General features: G+C 45.1%; 1 protein-coding gene across 1 annotated transcript in view; it reads right to left on the bottom strand.

Moving 5' to 3' along the window:
• Positions 1-23704, bottom strand: part of OVOL1 (ovo like transcriptional repressor 1) — a 45323-nt gene that overhangs the window by 6978 nt on the left and 14641 nt on the right. Inside the window, exons 2-3 of the mRNA XM_069207872.1 lie at positions 9484-9686; positions 3777-3963 (exon numbers count right to left, since the gene is read on the bottom strand). Coding sequence (XP_069063973.1) covers positions 3777-3963; positions 9484-9686 — 390 coding nt within the window. The remainder of the gene's footprint in view (positions 1-3776; positions 3964-9483; positions 9687-23704) is intronic.

Raw genomic sequence — 23704 nt, 5'->3', positions numbered from 1 at the left:
GCTTTGCGGTCTGGCTTTCAGTGTGTTCAGATCATCTATCCTCTATATTTTCTCATTACTCTTTACATCAACTGTTTACCTCAGCTTCTACTCCGTCCTATATGTTAAGATAAGTTAGAATTTGTAAAGCGCAAATCAATCATCTGAAGGACTCTTGGTGCTATAGAAAGAACTGTGAACGAAGGAAAAAAATAAAAGTGTAAAGTGCTAGGCTTTTAGGCATTTCCTAAAGAGTGAGTGAGATGGAATAGATTTCAGTTCCTCAGGAAACCTGTTCCAGATCTTAGGAGCCAGGGCAGAAAAGGAGTTGCGGCCTACGGAAACTTTGCACAATTGGAAGTTTTAAGCTGTTTCATTCTCATTTAAGCTGAAGGCAAAGTGATCCCTCCATCTTACATTTAAGCGTGGACGCATAAAATGAAATCCACAAGACAGGGGCAAAAGGAGTTTCTGTAATGAAAGCACAGCTTTATAAATGTTATTAATACTATTTTTTATTAAGTTGAAACTTTGGGGCGGGCTTTATTAGATTTGATCAACAGCTTTCACTTTCCAATATGAGGATCAGATCTGCTGTTTGCTCACTTTCCACGTACCTGATTATTTAAATCCTCCAATGGGCAAAGACAAACCATGACTTTGTCAAATAACACCAGACGGAAATTCTCTGGTGATGTAAAGGCCTGCCTTTAAATTGGCAAACAAGCTCACACAGAGGCAGATATATCCTCAGACAGCGAGCAATAGTCACACATATGGGAGGTTCCAGGAGGTTCATGGACCATCCCATGTGGCCCATGCACGTACATACAGTTGACCAGTTAACAGGATTTTTCGAGAACATGGACTAGTCACATCAGATCCATCAACAAAAACCTAAAATGACACATAACCATTAACTTCCTTTTTTTTTTGACGAACGAACCATGTTGACTGAAGTAGTGTGGCTTCCAGTGTACAGGAGCACAGAGGAACATGGCTTCCTTACAACAGCTGTCAGCAGTAATGAGCTTCATTCGCCTCTAAAGGTGGCCAAAATGACTGTCTCTTGGAGCCACTCCTCTCAGAAGACTGGGTGTACCAATGTTCTCCTATTTGAATGGCAAATGTATTCAGTCTCACATACGGAAAGACAATTTTATGACCATAAATTGACTCAAAAGTGCCCATTCCATAAAATAAATTTTCTACCACCAGCGTGGTAGTCTCTGTTATAATCAATGTCCTTAAAGCACCATGCTGGTCCCGCTCCAAGATGCAGCTTTCGACACACCACTCCCCAGTGGGTTCAGACCTGCCCTGAAAGTCACCAAAGCCGGAGCACCACTGCTCTTTACATTTGGTGAAGCTCAATATCTAATGAGCCAGAGGTAGTGGAGGCTGTGGTGGACATAAATGCTATTGCATACTCTGGCATACCATCCTAATATTGGCTCTTGCTGGCATACTACACACTACCAGAGTAAGTGGTGGCTTTCTGATTGCAGTAGATACTCTTTTCTGCTGATGCAAGGGGAAGAACTGCCCTTTTAAAGGATACTTAAGATTGATAGCGGTGTCAACAGTGGCTACAGCCAAACCCTAAGGACATGAAAGTCATAGTTAAGGGACTCTCTTGTATGCTGCTGCTTTATTCAGGGGTATGGGGATTTACTGGCTCTATCGTCCCCGTGTTAGCTGGGGTTGAGTGAGCATTTCGAGTGGGTTGTATCTTTTTGACAGCGAGCTGGATGGCATAGACATTTGAACGATCGCTGCTGGCAATCCGTGATGTGAAAGTCACAAGTCTGAGTCATGGCAGACACATCTAGGGCCACATGTACAAAGATCCGGTTTTGTGACTCGCAAATTGTGAGTCTTAGCCACTCACAATTTGCGAGTCGCAAAACTGGATGTGCAACAGAGTACTTTACACAGTTTGCGATTCGCAATGGGGTCGCAAATGACCTACCGCATGAATATTCATGAGGTAGGTCACAATTTGCGACCCCATTGGGAATGGCCGCCCTCATAGGGAAGGTGGCCTGCAGGAGACAGCAGACCACCATGTCTGTGACTGCTTTTAAATAAAGCAGTTTTTTTTTTTTAATGCAGCCCATTTTCCTAAAAGGAAAACGAGATGCATTTCAAAAACAAAAATGAAAAGTTTTTTTTTAAATTTTTCAGAGCAGGCAGTGGTCCGTGGGACCTCTGCCTGCTCTGAAAAAATATTTTTGCAGCCATTCACAAAGGGGAAGGGGACTCATGAGGACCCCTTCCCATTTGCGAATGGGCTAGCACCAGTTTGAAACTGGTGCTAACTGCGATTGCTTTGTGACCGCATTCACGGTCACAAAACAATGCTACATTGCGCTGCGACTTGCAATTAGGAAGGGAACGCCCCTTCCTAATTGCGACTCGCAGACCTATTTTGCAATTCATGAAATAGATTACTGAATCGCAAAATAGGATCTGTACATACCAAAATGTTTTTTTCCTGTTGCAAATGGTCTATTCTGCAAATCATGTCGTTTGTGACAGGAAAAATGGTACGTACATGTGCCCCTTAGCCTTTCAGCCTTATGAGGTTGCTAAATTGAGTACCATGAATTAGGTAATAGTAACTTATAGAAACTTACAGTGTTGAGACACGACAGAAGTGTGGTTTGAAGCGATAAAGTTAGTTTTTATTATTACCCATGCCCATGGCCGGATGTGCTGGAAATAATTGGTGTGTATCAGTGCTTAATTTGTGCTTGTTGTTTCCGGTGCTGACCACTGGCACTTATTTTTGAGGGCCGGCGCTTAGTCTTCTACCTTAAGTATTTGCTGCGAGCAAAAGACACATTTGGGAAAGACGGAGGAAGACAAAAACAAAAAAGCATCACAAAGGGAGAAATTAGAAAGCTGCTAGAGTGAGCTGAAGGGGCAGGGAGTGGCTTTATATGGATTGAAGAGGCCCGAGATGGCTTCAGGATTATGCTGCCTCAGTATTCAATGCTCGCACATTTAATTGTAGCAGCCGCATGTTTAAGAGGAGGGCTTTGGGCACCGGCACGTTTTTATTTACAAATTAAGCACTGGTGTGTATATTACATTAACAACACGCAAACCAGTCACTTTAACCTGGATGGAGAAAAGAGCTAGGAATCCACAATGGTACTGTAATGTATTGAACTGCTACATTTATATAGCGCTTACTATCCCGCTGTGGGGTTCTGAAGTGCTTGCATAGATTGGGAGCATACTACACGATGTAGGATCTGTGATTGGAAGGGTGTTGTCTTTATTTTGTGACTTGGATCCTTTGTACGAAGTAACAGAATATCAAGGTGAGGACCACTGGGGTGCAGTTATTGTGTTAAGGCAGAGGTCTCCAAACTGTTTAATGCCGCGCCCCCCCCAGTTGAAAAATAAAAATCATTGGGTCCCCCTCAGAACTTTTCACAATTATTTTATAAACATGGCAATGTTTAAATATGTCTAAACCTATTTAAACATTGCAGTTAAGTACTGTTACCTTTTTACAACTGCAATAACATGCTTCTGCTTAAAACAAAGGCCTGTTATCTGTATAATATTTATTTTGGCCAGAGTCTGGGCCCCCCCCGGGATCACTTGAGGCCCCTCTAGGGGGGCCTGACCCCAGTTTGAAGACCTCTGTGTTAAGGTGATCTGCATGTGGGAGAGATGAGAGTGATCCTTCAAGACAGAATGAGCTACCAGCTATTGGCTGCTGGTACTCGAAATGGCAGAAAAGGCATACGTTTGTCAGTTTCAGTTGGGTTCTTCCTTACCCGTGTGTGTTCGGACATGTCGTTTGAGGTCGAAGGTGTCATTGAAGCCTTTGCCGCAGAAGTTGCAGACGTGCCGTTTGATGTCATTGTGGCACTTGAGGTGACGGTTCAGCATGCGCTGGAAGGAGAAGGTCTTCTGGCACACGTGGCATCGGAAAGGATCCCTTGGGCAATTTCCATTCTCTACCTGCATGGGAAGAAGCACATATCTCAATCTTGTATGCCTATCATATTGCTGAATTTCTCAAGAATCAGCCAATGATGTCTATGTTTGGCTCTGAGACTGGTCTTGAGTTTGTTCTCCCAAGCACTACAATATTGTGACTTGGACGTTTCATTCCCTCGCCTGCTTTTGAGATGAACTTTTGTCATTAAAATCACTTCACTGGAAAAGTATCCTAAGGATACAAGGAATGCATATGTTTCATCTTCATATCAATATTATAATGAAAATAAAATGGCTTGGATGGTTTCTCATAACTAGGGCTACTGAAACTATGCGATTCTGTGGCTGCTGCATTTTCTGCATAATTGTTGGTTTACTGTACATGTCATATAGGCCATGAATGCTGCTCAGTGTCTAGGTTACGACAAAAAAATGTTTCTAACTCAAACTGATCAAAAGTTGCTAGTAAAAGTGCCATGGATAGGGCTGGCAGTATTGGAAACATTCCTACTTTTACATTTTGTGGAAACAGTTCCCATTCTTTTTCTTAAAACAACAACCGCTCCTAAATGGTCATTGCTGGTCTTAAGTTACCTGCAGCTGAAAGGAAAGAGGAGGCGAGTCCCTCATGCAAAGCAGCGAGAGAAGGGGCAGAGAGCTTTAACAAGCCTTCTGAGTAGGAAGCCAGCTTCGGAAAAGAAACGCGCATTTGTACACACCCTGTTGGAGTAATTTACGCTTCATGATGAACCAGAAGAAACGGCATGCTGTAGGAAAGTACCATCTTGCCTGGCATGTTACCCCCATATTTCACTGTATATATGTTGTTTTAGTTGTATGTGTCACTGGGACCCTGCCAGCCAGGGCCCCAGTGCTCATAAGTGTGCCCTGTATGTGTTACCTGTGTTATGACTAACTGTCTCACTGAGGCTCTGCTAACCAGAACCTCAGTGGTTATGCTCTCTCATTTCTTTCCAAATTGTCACTAACAGGCTAGTGACCAATTTCTCCAATTTACATTGGCATACTGGAACACCCTTATAATTCCCTAGTATATGGTACTGAGGTACCCAGGGTATTGGGGTTCCAGGAGATCCCTATGGGCTGCAGCATTTCTTTTGCCACCCATAAGGAGCTCTGACAATTCTTACACAGGCCTGCCACTGCAGCCTGCACTTAAGTAACTTATAAGTCACCTATATGTCTAACCTTTATCTGGTAAAGGTTGGGTGCTAAGTTACTAAGTTACTTAGTGTGTGGGCACCCTGGCACTAGCCAAGGTGCCCCCACATTGTTCAGGGCAAATTCCCCGGACTTTGTGAGTGCGGGGACACCATTACACGCGTGGACTATACATATGTCACAACATATGTATAGCGTCACAATGGTAACTCCGAACATGGCCATGTAACATGTCTAAGATCATGGAATTGTCACCCCAATGCCATTCTGGCATTGGGGAGACAATTACATGATACCCCGAGTCTCTAGCACAGACCCGGGTACTGCCAAACTACCTTTCCCGGGGTTTCACTGCAGCTGCTGCTGCTGCCAACCCCTCAGACAGGTTTCTGCCCTCCTGGGGTCCAGCCAGGCTTGACCCAGGAAGGCAGAACAAAGGACTTCCTCGGAGAGAGGGTGTTACACCCTCTCCCTTTGGAAAAAGGTGTCAGGGGAGGAGTAGCCTCCCCCAGCCTCTGGAAATGCTTTGATGGGCACAGATGGTGCCCATCTCCGCATAAGCCAGTCTACACCAGTTCAGGGATCCCCCAGCCCTGCTCTGGCGTGAAACTGGACAAAGGAAAGGGGAGTGACCACTCCCCTGACCTGCACCTCCCCTGGGAGGTGCCCAGAGCTCCTCCAGTGTGCTCCAGACCTCTGCCATCTTGGAAACAGAGGTGCTGCTGGCACACTGGACTGCTCTGAGTGGCCAGTGCCAGCAGGTGACGTCAGAGACTCCTTCTGATAGGCTCCTACAGGTGTTGCTAGCCTATCCTCTCTCCTAAGTAGCCAAACCTCCTTTTCTGGCTATTTAGGGTCTCTGCTTTGGGGAATTCTTTAGATAACGAATGCAAGAGCTCATCAGAGTTCCTCTGCATCTCTCTCTTCACCTTCTGCCAAGGAATCGACCGCTGACTGCTCTGGAAGCCTGCAAAACTGCAACAAAGTAGCAAAGACAACTACTGCAACCTTGTAATGCTGATCCGGCCGCCTTCTCGACTGTTTTCCTGGTGGTGCATGCTGTGGGGGTAGTCTGCCTCCTCTCTGCACTAGAAGCTCTGAAGAAATCTCCTGTGGGTCGACTGAATCCTCCCCCTGCAACCGCAGGCACCAAAGAACTGCATCACCGGTCCTCTGGGTCCCCTCTCAGCACAAAGAGCGTGGTCCCTGGAACTCAGCAACTCTGTCCAAGTGACTCCCACAGTCCAGTGACTCTTCAGTCCAAGTTTGGTGGAGGTAAGTCCTTGCCTCCCCACGCTAGACTGCATTGCTGGGTAACACGTGATTTGCAGCTGCTCTGGCTCCTGTGCACTCTTCCAGGATTTCCTTTGTGCACAGCCAAGCCTGGGTCCCCGACACTCTAACCTGCAGTGCACGACCTCCTGAGTTGTCCTCCGGCGTCGTGGGACCTTCCTTTGTGACTTCGGGTGAGCTTTGGTTCACTCCACTTCGTAGTGCCTGTTCCGGCACTTCTGCAGGTGCTGCTTGCCTCTGAGTGGGCTCTTTGTCTTGCTGGACGCCCCCTCTGTCTCCTCACGCAATTGGTGACATCCTGGTCCCTCCTGGGCCACAGCAGCATCCAAAAACCCTAACAGCAATCCTTGCAGCTAGCAAGGCTTGTTTGTGGTCTTTCTGCACGGAAACAGCTCTGCAAGCTTCTTCACGATGTGGGACATCCATCCTCCAAAGGGAAAGTTTCTAGCCCTCTTCATTTTTGCAGAATCCACACCTTCTACCATCCGGTGGCAGCTTCTTTGCACCAACAGCTGGCATTTCCTGGGCATCTGCCCACTCCTGACTTGATCGTGACTTTTGGACTTGGTCCCCTTGTTCCACAGGTACTCTCGTCCGGAAATCCATCGTTGTTGCATTGCTGGTGTTGGTCTTCCTTGCAGAATTCCCCTATCACGACTTCTGTGCTCTCTGGGGAACTTAGGTGCACATTGCACCCACTTTTCAGGGTCTTGGGGTGGGCTATTTTTCTAACCCTCACTGTTTTCTTACAGTCCCAGCGACCCTCTACAAGGTCGCATAGGTTTGGGGTCCACTTGTGGTTCGCATTCCGCTTCTAGAGTATATGGTTTGTGTTGCCCCTATCCCTATGTGCTCTCATTGCAATCTATTGTGACTGTACATTGCTTGCATTGCTTTCTATTGCTATTACTGCATATTTTTGGTATTGTGTACATATATCTTGTGTATATTTGCTATCCTCATACTGAGGGTACTCACTGAGATACTTTGGCATATTGTCATAAAAATAAAGTACTTTTATTTTTAGTATATCTGTGTATTGGGTTTTCTTATGATATTGTGCATATGACACCAGTGGTATAGTAGGAGCTTCACACGTCTCCTAGTTCAGCCTAAGCTGCTCTCCTAAGCTACCCTTTTCTATCAGCCTACGCTGCTAGACACCTCTTCTACACTAATAAGGGATAACTGGACCTGGTGCAGAGTGTAAGTACCCCTTGGTACCACTACAAACCAGGCCAGCCTCCTACACATGCCTTGCCCTGGTGCGGGGAATCCCCCATTGTAGAAGCTTAGGCGGGGGCTGCGGCTGGGCCCGATAAACTGGTAAGCTGGGCTCACACATACATTAGGGAAGGGAACACAGGAACAGAATTATTAAGCAGGGGAGAATGCAGAGAGAACAGCACGTGGGAATATAATGAGCATCCGAAAGATATGAAGCAAGAAAGGTACGAAAACAAAAGTAAGGATGAGAGCAAAAAAAGGCGGGTAGGTAGAAAGGGGAAAAAGAACCAGAGGAGAAAGGAAGGAACGCAACGTGAAGGAAGGTAGAAGGCATGTGAAAAGTGAAAGGCAGGATGTACGGGTGGAAGAATGACTGGTTGGGAGTGTGAGAGGACTGATAGGTGGAAGGGTGAAAGGTTGGATGGAAGAGTGAAAAGACTGGTGAAAGTGTGGATGGAAGGACCGAAGAATGGAGAGATGCAGAAGAGTGAATACATGGATGGTTGAATGACAGCAATAGGTGAATAGATGGAAAGGTGACGGAATGGACAGACGGATGGATAATTGGATGGAAGGATGAAGAGAGCTAGAAGGAGGGTGAAAAGGACTCTTCTAAGGAGGACTGAACTTGCTCTCTCCGCACACTCGGTCTACTCAAAGGGTTTTGAAGATGATGACCTGTGTGGGACTGCACTCGGTCACAGTTTCCATAATTTTGTCTGCAATTCAAGCACCAGCACTCAGTTGCTGACTGTTGTAAACAGGAGTCAAACTGGTATTAACGAGGCAAACCGTTTTCACATACACTATTACCATTTAGTAAACTGAACATATGTGCTAAAGTGGTAAAAAAGCAAAATAATACTGGTACGCAATGTGCAGCACTGCAAAATGTTGTATTATTTTTTTTGGTTGCTCCATAATTTCGCCACCCCGATTTATAACATATTCCTACATTGCCACAAGATTCCAGCCGCTCAGCTCAGACAGGAGGGAGGGAGACGCTTTAAGCACCATTGCTACTTGAATGTGCAGGTGTCTTTGGTGAGAAGCTAAACTAGCAATGAGACGGGGCTGGGATTTTGGGGGCCCTGTGCAGAAAGGGAGTTTGGGACCCCTCTTGATTTCATACAATGTGACACATTTAAAGCTGTTAGAGTCTCAATAGATGCCCCTGCTCCTAAAGCTGATTTGTGCAGCCCTCTCCTGGACTGCAGCCCCTCCATCTCAGCCACCTAAAAGCACCTCTAACAGCTCATAAGAGGCTGCAAGTGGAGAGTTGCTTATTTGTTAATACTGGGGGAGAGGTAAACTGAAGGACAACAAGCATCCCAAGGTGCCTTAGTGTGGGCAGAGGTCTAATTGCAGGACAAACCTGCAGAATGTGTCTCCTTGCAACTGGGACCATTGGAGTGGGGGGGCTCTCCTGTGGGCACAATTGCAATAAGACAACTTTCTTTCAATTAGAAAGGCAGGGGGCACACAAGGACCGGTGGCCTGACTGTGTCTTCCTGATGCAGGGCTCCAAGTTGGTGGGCTATGTGCAGGGCCCTGGGCAGCTGCCCACACTGCCCATATCTTGTGCTGGCCCTGCTAGCAAATGGCATCTAAAGTAGGCTTCATTTTTCTTGACATTGGAAGCATAAATAGATGTTCGGTCAAATTATTCTGAGATACAGCAGCCACCACATAAAAGCAGCCATCTTGTTATCTGGCAGTGCTATCACTAATTGCCTTTTCATAAAAAATAGCCCAGCCAGTGTGAAGAATTCTGGGCAGCTCATAAAGGTGAAGGTAATAATGTCCTTTTCTCTTGGGGGTTCTTTCGAGCACCCTTACCGTCATCTTGGCATGCAGGTAGGTTGTGATTTCACTGTCCGTCTCGGAGACACGTTCAGCATCATCCTCTGGTCCATGTGATGTGTAGAGGGGACTACTTTCACCGTAACCAGAGTCTCGTCTTGAGAGGTCAATCGCCTCACAGCAGGATGGCGGCATCTCAGTGAAGGTGGGGACCGCCTGGGCCACAAACCCGAGACTAACTGCAATAATCAAAAACAGGCAAACATTAGTAAAAGGATGATGAAAGTGCAACCATAGACTCACTACAACACAAAAACACACGGAATCTAATCAGGCAGCAGTACCCTTGACTATCATTGCTTCTCCATCCAGCCACTATACTTCTATTGGGACTTCAATATTTTAAATATCCTGAAAGGAAATGTTTTACATCCAGGAGCTCCCTCTGGGTGCATAGTTACTGAAAGGAAAGACAAAGCATGGTGAAAGCTGGGAATATCGAATATCGACAGGACAGGATATCATTCGCACAATACTGAGGGACAAAATGTCAAAAGGTAAGTTTATATACATTTTTTTATGCCTAACTCCACATATACGTACCTTGGTGTTACACATCTTCAAGGTATACAGGTGTGGAGTTAAGGAGAGTACATCCATACATCCCTTGTGCACTTCACTTTTACTACTTTGTCCCACGTTATTGTGGACACAATACACTGTCCCTTCGATATTTGGGATTCGATATTCTCCTGTTTAATCCAAAGGATGGCTAATGGTATCTTGGTATCCAGGTGGTATCATGAGATACTTTAGTAGTACCCCTTTCTGCTATTTTCATCCTGCGTTACAAAAGCATGACACTTAATGCAAGTTTGCACAGGAGCCCTCTAAGGTAGGGCCCAATAACCATCACATCCACCCACACATTTAACACATCACAGGAGGAATTTTGGGGCCTTTGTGGTCCATGACAATTCACTAATGTGAGTACGTGAAGCAGACATTTTATCTCGGTTATGAGTGATGCTGGACCGCCTCAGCAGTAATCTTGCATCTGAAATTACTGATAATTGTTAGGTTGAGGAATTACTGGGTCATTATGAGTTTTGAACTAATAAATCGGGCATAACCTCGGACATCCGTGTTTCTCCACTGATTCCAAAACGTTTAATGACATTTTGTCCCAACCTGGCCTCCCACAATTTGTTTGTTTTTTCCTAGTAAAACGTGTACTGAGAAATCATTGGTTGCGTGGTGCCCGGCATCACTCTTAATTCTGATTCTGTCAGTAACTTCAGTTACCGCCGAAAGGGGAAACAGAGAAAACAAAGTCTTTCCCTTTACAATATGATCGATATAACCTCAGGATAATTCTCACCGCTGCAACACTTCTGCCACAATGTCATTCAGAACACTCGGTAGTGAATATTCTGGCTATTAAACTTCTGTAGCTAAATATTTAAAACATGGTATTCTGGTGATATACTCTACGACCTTCACAAACTCATCAAGTTGAGTATAATAAATTACTTATTTCACAAAACAGGGTTAACATTTTCTGTAGAAATGTGTTCCACTTATTCTGAACTCTGCTCTAAAAAGTGCTTGTGAGAGCCAGCAGCTCCCTCCAGCACTTCCAGTAGAACACAGTGCTCAAAGGCACCAAAGGCGGCAACCGATCTAGTAAGATGTCCACAGCCAGGTGGCCTTTCTCACTCAGAAGGGCACCTGGGTCATTGGCTCTTCCGCGACGGTACATTCCTACACCTGCTACCTGTCAGAGTTACAAGGTTGGCAAGCAGTTCAATTTCCTCAATGTGTTATGTACCTATCTGTAGTTCCACACTAGTCCACACGACTGCGTCTAAACTCTTTTCAACCAAATAATGCTTTTATGTTAGAATCCAAACCCCCTTAATTGCAGCATAAATTGTATTATATTAACTTGTGGCTGCTTTTAGATGGTGAAGTGTAGGTCTTTGTTTTGAGGCAAGCAAATTCCTAGTTGATGGATTCAGAACTGAAAAATTACTCCAGTACATTGAAAGCAATTTTGTCAGCCTCTGTAGCAAACTGCAATATGTTTAGCAGTTTCAACTAATGCTACCTGGGACAGATGCCCACCTCCATCTTTGTGATCCTGTGTTCTGCAATGAGTAAAGGCGGGTTATAGATACATGGCTTTTGTTGTGGTTCCATGGTGACCACAATGTAGCTGTGAGGAAAGGCTAACTGTGGTCAGGGCAGGTTTGACAGTACTTCACAGTTCACCTGTTTTACAACATCAGCTATTATTTCAAAATTTGGGCCAGTGCGCTAAGACGGCGGGGAGCAAGGGTGATATTTTGTTTGATTTGGAACACTGCGGTCCCGATTAGTAAGGATTTTTCAATAAGGTGGGGTGACTTACCCTTATAGCACAGCCGGCTTGTTCCAGAAGGTAGTTTAATGTGTGCTGATGTTGCTGGTATCAGCGCTTCTTTCTCCATCTAAGCACTTATGTCTGAGTGGTCACCATATGGTGCTTCTTTCCGTATATTTTTGAGAAAACAAGATTTTTCAAATTCAGTACAGAAAAGCATAACCATATTTCGTCCAGGCCAGTTTTACAGTTTTTGTTACATGGAATAATCCAAATTGGCACAGATGATAGAGTTATTGTTAGAAGGTAATGGTGGTACAGGCACTTGCAGCGCTGGTACGGCGTACGAGCTGCTATGGCCTCCTGTGGCCTCTCATGAAATACTTTGGGCCTGGCACTCATGTTTTTTTTTAATTAAGCACTGAAGCAAGGAGTACCCCAGGGTTACTCTTGATTTAATCGTGGAACTCAGGAGTAAATTGAGAGAACTACAAGAGTAAGTGGCAGAAAACCTTTTGCAAATCGTACCCCCATTTATTTTTCTTCAGGGAGGGGGCGAAGATTAGGTAGGAGGACCTCTGGGACTAATCTAAGCGCAGCAGAGGATGATGACAGCACTGGAAAAGATTGAAATAACGATGAAACAGACAGCCAAACCTTCTGGTCTGGTAAAAACGAGTGCATGTAACTCAACTTGGATGCAACGAGCTAGAAAGCTTAGCTGCTTGCTCTCCTTCACACCAGAAGGTATAAACATTGACGAACCAGATATCAACCATAGTCGATTTGCTGGAGATTCGAACATCCAGCGCTGCACAAGTCACATGGACAAATCTCGTGAAGCAGCAGCACAATAAAAAAAACTAACTGGAAAGATAAATACCATTGAAGTACCCTGCATTGGCATCTTTAGGAAAGGTCCACTGGGAATTACTGCAAAATATAGCACAACTGAAATGACAGCAACACCTTTCAACATCTGCGTTTGAGCAGGCTATGCGGGAAGAGGCAACACCATGTGGATGTGGTGCTGTCACCCTAGATTATGTCTCAGCCAATGGTCATAGTACATTTACGTTATGATATTGGGTGCACAGCTTCCCTCGTGTACCCACCCAGCACCACATGCTTACTGTCAGACGCACTGACAAGAGGTCATTTTAGTCTGCTCTTCCAAATGCAGATCTTCTATAGACTAGTCAGACAATGTATTCCTAGGTGTGAATAAAAACCTGGCAAACAAACCTCAGCTTTTCAAAATGCAGTCAAAATGGACACTGCTAAACTGAAGTGGTCGTATATTCCCAGCGCAACCAACTCGCCACCTAAGCCCTACTGGTATTCCAAGTTATAAACTTCTAAAAAGGGACAGCTGTTCCTTCTCCTGACCTCTCCTGACAGTGGAACTCACTGGTGTTTTATCAGAGAAGAAAACAAAAATGAGGTAAAATCCTACCTACTTGCTCAAGCCTATTTCATTACCCAACAAATGTTGGCAGCCTGTGACCCAGACTGGCGGCAGTGGAAATCTTTCCAGTGCCAAGAGAGACACTATGGGTGTGAAATCCACTGTACAAAATCCACATAACATGACATAACATCAGGTACTTGGATCTTTGGGCAGGTAGCCTCCTCCAGGATAAAATGTAGAATCAATTTGTGTAAGTGGTGGCAGATGCCTGGCACCGTAATTCTACAAAACAGTGATGGATGGAATGCTTGTTTTAATCTCAGCCACTGGTAATCACTTGAGCCGCATTCAAATCCATTGTTATTTTCCACACCATACCATCTCAGTTTGGACCCAGCTATATGCAAACCAGTCTTGACCCTGCAACAAAAGGAACAGACCAGCCCGATCTGCCAAGCCAGGTCCTCCCTTAGCCAAAACACAAGCAGCCCAGGACCAGTTTCGCCCTAGTCGGATGGGACTGTTCCCATGAGGTCTACAGTCAAGACTGATTTGCATATGGCTGGGTTCAAACTGAGGAGGCATGGTGATCAGAAAACAATGGATTGGGATGCTGTTCTGAGCGATTGCCAGCAGCTGAGATTAATTCAGGCATTCCATCCATCATTTTGTTGTTTTTGCAGGTGCCTGGCACCGGCACTCATTTTTTGGGATCCGGACTTATTTGTCATCCTCAAACTTTGCCACAGAGCAAGAGGAGGAAAAAGACAAAAGGAAGAAAGAAGAAATAAAAGACAGGAAGAAAACAGTGGCAAAGAGAGAAAAGAAGAAAACAGGGTTGAAAAACAACTTTTAAGAATGAGATAAATAAACTTTAGGTGAAGGGTGGTGGAAGTAACAGGCATGAAATGGAATCAAGACTAGGCAGGCTTGATATTTGCCGACCCCTGCAGTGGGCTCCTAAGAAAAACATGCCTTTTTTTTTTTTTACGAATGAAAATACTGGTGAGCTACCCTCATTTCAGGTTAGCCTCGGGTATTTAAGATGTTTCAGAGGTGTGATCGACACCATTCCATCATACTGTGAAATCTTCAGCAACAATATGTATGAAACCGCCACAACAAACATTTTTACAGCAAAAATTAAATGACACTGTAAGTGCTGAATACGTTTTTAATTGAGATGATTGCGAATCAAATGCGTCTTCCAGCAGGCTCAGTCTAAAACTAGTCTATTTTGCTCTCTGTTGCAAAAAGACCACTTAAGGTCCATATCAGAAACTTTCAGTGGACTTGGAGTCAGTCCACTGCTTAACATTGGTTGACTTTCTTGTCATTATCGTTTGTTACTTCTTAAGTGGCTTTCCTTCCTCGTTTTATGTTTGCGCCTCCCAAGATCTTACTTTTTTTTCAAAATTGCTTTCACACACATTTACGTTTTTTTAAAAATCTGCTGCTCCAAGAGGCAAAAGAATTGAAATGGCAGCTACATCATAATATATGTGTGCGCATGTGTGGTGACAGGCATGCGCGTATTCGCACATGATCGTATACACATCATCGCAAAGTTCTTTTTTTTCATTGTTTTCTTTTATTAGCTGCACAGCATCAGCCAAAAGCTATGGCAAAGCCCATAGGATGAAAAGGCGTGATTTAATACCATTAACAGTTATCTTACAATTGCCATCTTTCCAACCACTTACCACCCAAAGGGCGTCCAAGAAGAGCCGCCTTATCAGGTCTCTAAACAGCCACACAAATGTTGCATTATAACAGAATAAAGCACAGTGCAGGTGCGCTCGGACTCCCGTCTTGTAATTCTTTACACGGGTTCCAGAATCTTAGCAGACAGGCTCTGACGTACACACCCTCGCTCTCCACTCCGTGGTTCATCCAAACGTTCGCACATCCAGCAGCTTTCCCGCCCAGCAGAAGGTGCGTCTGCACGTGTCCGCCTCCGCACGGCAGAGCGGTTTCTGTCGGGTGGAGGGTGTAGGCTGCCGGCAGTAGTTACAAGCTTCGGCAGGACAAGATGACTGTTACACAGATCTGAGAGTCCAAGCCAATTCCACCCACGGGTTGGGCATCGTCTTCCCTTCCTCGCCTCCCTCCGCCCATTTCGTGACACCGTGTTAAAAGTTGTTCGACGTGCGCTTGGGTCACGGGTGGAGCCGTTTTGTTTTCATTCTGGTAAATTCTCTCAAACAAAACCACTCCAAATAATCTCTCTAGAGTCCTTCCTATCTCGTTCCTTGTTGTTCTCTAGGACGGGAGTGATAGGGGATGACTCACTAGGCTGGTGCAGGCAGAGGGAATTTTATCACCTCTCTGGTTCTTGTTCCACTCAGGAAGGAACTGGCAACTGTCAGAGCCCAGTGGTGACCATTGTGCAGTCACTGTGGAAACTGTTAGACCACGTTCACCTCGGGTCCTTGTATAAGAGGCCAGTGTAATAATGATTATGCAGCTGGAAGACCAATTTATGTAGCAAGTTTGACTAAATTATGTGGCAAGAACAGGCAAATTACGCGACCTAATGCGGCATATTTTGTGATAACATTACTTCATAATTTTGTTTGCAGCAGATGATGGATTATTTATGCAGTGAATGCCTCAAATCAATACTTGTGCCAAAAAAAAATTGGCCACAGAATCACACAATTCCAAATGCAGCCCCTGTGGTGCATGGGTGAATTTGAATGAATAGGGTCCAACCCTTTAGGGTGGGGGGGGGGGCATTCAGCCCAAGGCAAATGGATATCTGAGTTATGGGAGACCCAGGGACCCCCTCCTCACATTCATTTTGAGTTACGCCACTAAATGCCAGTGGCCCTGCTTATTAATAAACTCCTTTATCAACAATATCAAACATCTGAGCATGAGTTCTAATCTGTAGGTCAAAGGTTGAATGGGCAGGTGGAAGGGTTAGTTTTTACTAGACCTAAGAAGTGAGCTCCCCAGAAAGTCTGGTCAGTGCCAGGGCATAGATTCCGATCTCTTCCACCCTGAAAGAGGGAGAATAAGGATAGAATGTATACGAGCAATAAAGTACGGAGTTAGTAATGGATAAGGAAGCCATACGATGTGTCTGAAGTACGACAGATGTCATTAAGCAGTTGGTGTTTTTTACATACCACCGGACCTTCATTTTGTGCTGCAGTTGCTGTACTAATTAGTCACATCGCAAAATTCCCATTAGCACAAGCTTGCAAAAACTCCTGTTAAATTAATATGTATGAGGAAGTAGCCCTCACACCACCTGACTGCGAGTGCAGGTGGTGGAGGCTTTGGAGGGACAGCAGACTTCAATCCCTGCATTCAGATTGCATGAATTATATTTTTTTAAGCAACCCTGTCAGATGTAGAGAAAAGGCTGCTTTAAAAACATGCTATGTCAAATGTATTGGCTTTGTCAATGTTTTTTTTTACATGTTGCACAGCAGCCCAAGCAGGTGTGCAACATCGTTACAGAAAAAATAAGCATGATGAAGCAGCCAGCACTGACCGAATCATAGGGCTTTTTTCCCTTTAAGACATGTTGCCCAGCAGCCTGCGCTGCTGTACAATATGTATAAAACAGCGCATGCGGGCGGTAGACGGGTCCAGCAACATGAGGGGGGAAGTTTGGAAATACAATGGAGAGCAGGAAGAAGTTGTGGGTGGACCAAACAACGGAGTGCATGAGGTTGAAACAACGAAGAGTGTGGAAGGAGTTTGGAGGGGAGTTGAAACAAGAGACAGAAGAGGAGGGCAGGGTGGTGGGTGAAACAACAGAGGTTGAAAGAACAGAGAGCGGAAGTAGGCAGGGGGTTGGCAGAAAAAGAACAGAGAACGGGAGGAGGGTGTGGGGTGGATGAAAAACAACAGAGAGCGGGTGGTGGTTGGGGTGGCTGAAACACAATGGAGAGCAGGAGGAGGGTGGGGGTATGGGGAAAACACAAAGAGAGCAGGAGGAGGGCATAGGAGAAAGCGAGGGACTGCAGACTCTCTTTGAAGATGGCACATATAAAGTGATACTTCTATCACTTCTGAACTCCACCCAGGAGCAAAACAGAGCAATCTCAGGAGACATTGTTTAGCCCATAAGTATTGACTATATGTAGGTCTTCCCAGGAGCAATAGGAGCTTATCCTCAGAAGGCACTGTTAACCACCAACAATTACTTTATGGAGTCCACCCAGACACGATAGGGGCCTATCCCCAGGAGGCACCGTTAGATCATCTGTAAATACTACATGGTGTCGAATCTGGAGTAATAGGAGCCTGACAAAAGGCAGCACTCTGAAACCACTGGAAATTATTTTATGGAGTCCACGCAGGTGAAGTACCAGCACAAACCCATGAGATAGTGTTAGACTGTCAGAAACTGCTATAAGGTATCCACTCAAGAGCACTAGAGGCCCAACCTTGAAGGTACTGTTGGGCCACAAGTAAAGTTTTGAGTGCATACCATGCAGAAATCCACCTGAACTGCATACACTGTACCCCTGGTTTTGATCGAAGAAACCTGTAGGTGGAAGATGTTAGCTTAAGGGGAAGGGGGAAGAGATAAGGACAACGTGTTTTGCTGGAGGATCAGGTTGTCTGGCCCTAGTAACTTTCCATGCCTTAACAAGTCCAAACAGGGAAGAGGACATAGGAAGCCACCCTTAAACTCTTTACCCTTTACCTGGACAGGTGGACTGAACACTCCAAGTGTGGGAGGGGGGATTAAATAGTGGCTTGGTAGGGAAGGAAAGTGGACAGAGGCTAATTGCAATAGCTTTTCTGGGAAGCAGGAGTATAGTCAGGCCCTACATGCGGCCAAAAAACAGCCAATAGGAAATACAAACTATGGACAGACATTAAGCCTCAGTATATAAAAAAAACAATGCAGTTCAAATCATTGCAAGACAGTTCAAATGGATACACAGAAACACCTAGAGACATTGTTTCCACATATTAAAAAAAGAGCTCCTCCATTTGCAATCCCAGCATCAGTGCAACTCCAGATTGAAATTAATTTTCCCACTAAATCTATCTAAAATACAGAAAATCCACATTTCGGCCAACTGCGGGTTATGAGGAGACCAGAGCTCCATGCTCAGGGTCGGGACAGGCTGTCATAAGCACAAGGGTACCAAGACACTGATCTTTGCAGTGCCCTCTCTCCACTATAAAAATCACAATTTGCCTGTGTTAGAAATGGGGTCTCTAGTTGGCAGAGGTATACACCCTTGTCCAAGTAGGGACCACAATCTTAGTCGGGGTAAATCACACACAATCCAAATTATCCTGTGCCCACCCTCTGGTAGCTTGGCACTGAGCAGTCAGGCTTAACTTAGAAGGCAATGTGTAAAGTATTTGTGCAATAAATCATGCAATAACACAGTGAAAACACCACAAAAATACACCACACAGGTTCAGAAAAATATAAGATACTTATCTAATTAAATTAAGGTCAAAGCAATCAAGATTTGATAAGCACAAGTTGGAATATCACTTTTGAAATGATATGAGGAGTCTTAAGTTCTTAAAAATCAACAATTGTATTTTATACTCACAAAGTACCTGGTTTGCGTCACAATTACAAGCACGAAGACCGCAGAGGAGGAGATGCATGGAAAAAGGAAGGTGTGCGTCGGATTTCCAGTCACGGTACAGATGATGCATCGATTCTTTCCACGCTGCAAGGGCTTTGATTGCCGGCACTCCGTCTTTTGACGCCCAGGGACGACGAACGGAAAATCTGGGTGTGTGAAATGAAGTCACAGGTGCTGCATCGATCCAGTATGGCGATGCGTCAGAGTTTCTGTAGCATGGCAGGCGCTGCCGTGATTCCTCACACAGGAAGCCAGGCTGTGTTGTTCCGGCTCAGAGATGCATCGATCCGGTATGGCTGTGCGTCAAAGTTCCAGTCACAATGGAGGCGCTGCGTCGATCTCCACTCTGGGAGCCGGGCTGCGTCGTTCCTGTTTGGCGATGAGGCGATTCTTTCACCGCTGGGCAGGCTGTACGTCAATTCCAGCAGGGTGTATGTCGATTTTCACCGCACAAGGAGTTTCCTTGAAGAGCAGAAGTGTTTTTGGCACTGAGACTTCGGGAACAGGAGGCAAGCTCAATCCAAGCCCTTGGAGAGCACTTTTCAGCAGAGTCAGAGTCCAGCAAGGCAGCAGGGCAACAGCAAGTCAGCAGTCCTTCACAGCAAAGCAGTCCAGGTGAGTCCTTTGGGCAGCCAGGAGGCTCATCTTGGCAGGTTGCAGAATCTGGTTCAGAGTGTCTGTCGCAGGAAGTGTCTGAGTTGGTGGGGACAGGGACCTACTTTATATACCCAAAAGTGCCTTTGAAGTGGGGGGAGACTTCAACGTGTGGTTTTGAAGTGCACAAGGTCCCCTTTCAGTACAGGTCTGTCTGCCAGGGTCCCAGTAGGGGGTTTGGCAGTCTATTTTGTGAGGGCAGGCCACTAGCCTTTGAAACGTGTGTCAGGCCTCTCCACCCCTCCAGCCCAGGAAGACCCATTCAGTTTGCAGATGAGTGCAGGTGTGACTAAGTATCCTGTGTTTTTGGTTGTCTGGGTGAAATGCACAAGGGAGCTGTCAACCAGCCCAACCCAGACATGGATTGGAGACAGGCTGTAAGGCACAGATGGATTTTAAGTGCAGAGAAATGCTCACTTTCTAAAAGTGGCATTTCTAAAATAGTAATATAAATTCCAAACTCACCAATAAGCAGGATTTTGTATTACCATTCTGGCCATACTAAACATGACTTGTTTACCTCTTTCTGATCAGAATCTACCACTCAAACAGTATGTGAGGGTAGCCCTAATGTTGGGCTATAAAAGGAGCAGGCCCCACAGTAGTGGAAAACAAATTTAGTTTTCCACTACCAGGACATATAAAACACATAGGTATATGTCCTGCCTGTTACCTACACAGCACCCTGTCCTCTGGGTTACCCAGGGCCTACCTTAGGGATGACTTGTATGTAGAAAAAGGGGAGTTTAAGGCTTAGCAAGTACTTTTGAATGTCAAGTCGAAGTGGCAGTGAAACTGCACACACAGGCCTTGCAAAGGCAGGCCTGAGACATGGTTAAGGAGCTAATTATGTGGGTTGCACAACCAGTGCTGCGGGCCCACTAGTAACATTTAATCTTAAATCCCTGGCCACATGTAGTGCACTTTACTAGGGACTTACAAGTAGATCAAATATGCCAATTGGGTATGAACCAATGTGACCATGTTTTATGGGAGAAAGCATATGCACTTTAAAGCTGGATAGCAGTGGTAAAGTGCGCAGTTTCCTAAAACCAGCAAAACAGTGTCAGAAAAGTGGAGAGAGGCAGGCAAAAAGTTGGGGGATGACCACCCTAACGCTGTCAGGCCTAACAGCCTGGAAAGAAAGAAGCCACTTGAGAAAGGAGAGACGAGTGACACTTAAACCAATCGCAATGGCTTCCAGGGAGAATGAAGCATAAGCCAGCCTCTCTATACGGGTTCAAAAGGACACATAAGAAACGTATGTGATATACATAAAAAACTTTACAGTTTATATCATCCCCAGAAGTTCAAATGAACATGCAGAAACATCCAGAGGCACACTTTTCACATAATAAAGACAGCCCCACCATTTACCATCCCAACACCAAAACAACTCCACATTTAAATGCAATTTATCACTTAGTGTATTTAAAATACTTAAAAATCCATAAGCATGCTAATTGTGGGTTACCAGTAGACCTAAGCTTCACACACTTGTTGTTGGCAGACTGTCTTCAGCCTAATGGAATAATCAGTATGCTCTTTCCTGTGCTGTCTCTCCAATGCCTCCCGGAAGCTCAATCTGTGGTTTGCTCAGCTAACCATAACTGGCCAATTTCAAAGCACTTTCGTTTTTTTCTGCAGTAACTATAACTTCATTTAAATTTTGTTTTTATTGATTTGCTGATCTTTGTTAAATTTATGTTAATATCTTTTGAACAGAAGAAACCAGCATTTACAATTCAAGTTTTTCTTTTCATGGAATTTTGTTTTTTATGATATACTTCATACCCCTTTGTCCACCCACCCTTGCCTTTGGTCTTGCACAGGGAGGATTGGTTGCACGACCAGGCCTTTGGGCAGGCCCTGTGACCATGCACCCAACTCATTCTGCACAGGCTTTCCAATGTGCACAGTATGGTTTGACTTCGGGCCTCAGCCCCACCTCTAAACCTCCATTGCACCCAACCACAGTTGTGTTGCTTAAAGAACATCCCAGCGTTTGAACATTTATAGCAGGCTGTGAATGGAGACCCTGGACCAGCCCATATGTTACTGAACCCGCTGTGTTCAGCATCTGGAGTACTCAGCACGTTCTGGTAACGTGGACCATCCGGGTTTTATCTGTACGCTGCTGATGGCCTTTGGGCAATCCTAATAACATTATAAGTCATTTACAAGATGAACAAGCATTAGCAATACAATGGTCTCGCTTTTGCTTTAGTTAGAGCTATTGGAGTTGTAAATTTCTAACTATGCTTTTCTTGCCACTTGAATTGAAAACAAAAAGTAAATTAGTTGACATGAGCGAGCCGAATCAAAGCACCACGGCCGCCATGAGCGTGAGGATTATTGGCTCCCTGCTTGAATGTCAGAAAGGATCGCGGCTGGGATGAAAGGCAAACCGAAACCAGGGGAGGGGCCATCACACGCTGTAACAGGACAAAGCATGACGTAGTGTGATGGCCAACAAAAATGTTCACTTAGTGAAATCGCCTGGGAGGGAACTCAGCACACAAAGGAGGGACTTCACAAAATGCACCAATAAAATTCAAGCATTTGAAACAAGCACAACAAAGAATGAATAGCAAGAGTAGGTGTGGTTAAAAGACCACAAAGAGATTACAACAGGCCACAGCGCTTGCACGCTCAACTCTGAAAATGAGCAACCGAACTGGCTGTGCTACTGATTAAGGCACATTCTAGGAAAGCGCATTAAAGCAAATGCTGTATTGAAAGACATAAAGGTACCTTTTTATTCAAGTTTTTTTTTTTATGAGATGAGAAATCATGCCAGGGCAAGAAAATCTTTCCTGGCTTCCAGTTAAGGTAGAGTACTGATGGACACATTTCAACGTGAACTCGCTGAATCTGATATGAGGATCCATGTGACATATATGTTATGTTTTGATATTCCACTAACTGCCTTCCGGCAGTCAAGCTATCAGTGCCTACGTTTGACACCCATGCTGGGATGGTCGGCGTCTTCTTCCTACGTCTACTGTAGAGCCTCCCAGATTACTGTTACCATTTGCATCCTAAATAACATTTTGAAACCATTTGAAGGAACCAACGCCTCTGGGAAACCAGTTACTCTAGACACCACCCAGGAATGCGTCCGGGAACCTTGCCAAAGACCTTCCGAACAAGGCGTTTCCGGCCTCGTCCTGCGTGCGCTTCAGACCTCGTTCTACTTTTGGAAGGGCACTGGTCTCCCGGGGACATCAAAGGGTTGAAAAGACATAACAGCACTGTAAACTGTGCCAAAATACTGAAAGATGCACCCCGAATATACAATATTGAGGGCCCCAAACAGATTACACATTAAAGGTTTACAAGAGAGCGTGGAACCACACATTCCTGTCATATGGTCAGAGAGATAGAGTAACCTGACAGTACACGCTTCATAAGGCTTATTTAAAAAGTTACCGGGGTGGGTGGGGTCGTGCCTATTGGTGCTTCTTGGTGGAGATGTGAGAGTAGGTGTGGCCCTGTCCAATGGATGGGTTGTTCACAGTGCTTAATTTGTAAATGAAAACGTTCCAGTGCTCAAAGCCCTCCTCTTAAACATGTTGCCTGCTGCAATTAAATGTGTGAACACGGAATACTGAGGCAAGTAATCCCGAAGCCACTTCGGGCATCTTCAATCCATTTAAAGCCCCTCCCTGTCCCTTCAGCTCACTCTTGCAGTTTTCTGCTTTCTCCCATTGTGAAGATTTTTCGTGTTTCTCTTCCTCCGTCTTTCCCAAATGTGTCTTTAGCTCGCTGTAAATGCTTGAGGCAGAACAATAAGCGCCGGCCCTCAAAAATAAGTGCCGGTGCTTAGCACCGGTTACAACAAGCACAAATTAAGCACTGGCTGTTCAGAGTGTCGTGATCCTGACACAGGTTTCTATAGGTTTGCTGCACAGTAGTATGAAATTGCGTTGGCTTGCCCAGTCAATTCATTTGCGTCAAAATCAGACCATCTTGAGAGTATCCCGGTATCTCCCCTTGTCTAGCTAGCTCAGTCTGTTTAACACCTCCCCAAGACTCAGTTTGTTTCTTCATTGATTGTCTCATCCTGTGTGTCGCTGTGTCTCCACAGTGCCTGCCTATACTCTCTTGGATTCTACCCATGTCTATTCATGTCCCTCGGTGTCTGCATCTTTCCAGTATCTTACTTCGTTCATGCATAGTTGACTATGGGCCTTATTTAGGGTTTGTGAATGGGATACTCCTTCACAAACAATGATAGATGTT

The sequence above is a fragment of the Pleurodeles waltl genome, chromosome 9 (assembly GCF_031143425.1).
Source record: "Pleurodeles waltl isolate 20211129_DDA chromosome 9, aPleWal1.hap1.20221129, whole genome shotgun sequence".
NCBI lineage: Eukaryota > Metazoa > Chordata > Amphibia > Caudata > Salamandridae > Pleurodeles > Pleurodeles waltl.
Note: the sequence above shows the minus strand (reverse complement) of the source record. Positions and strands in the feature narration are given on the sequence as shown.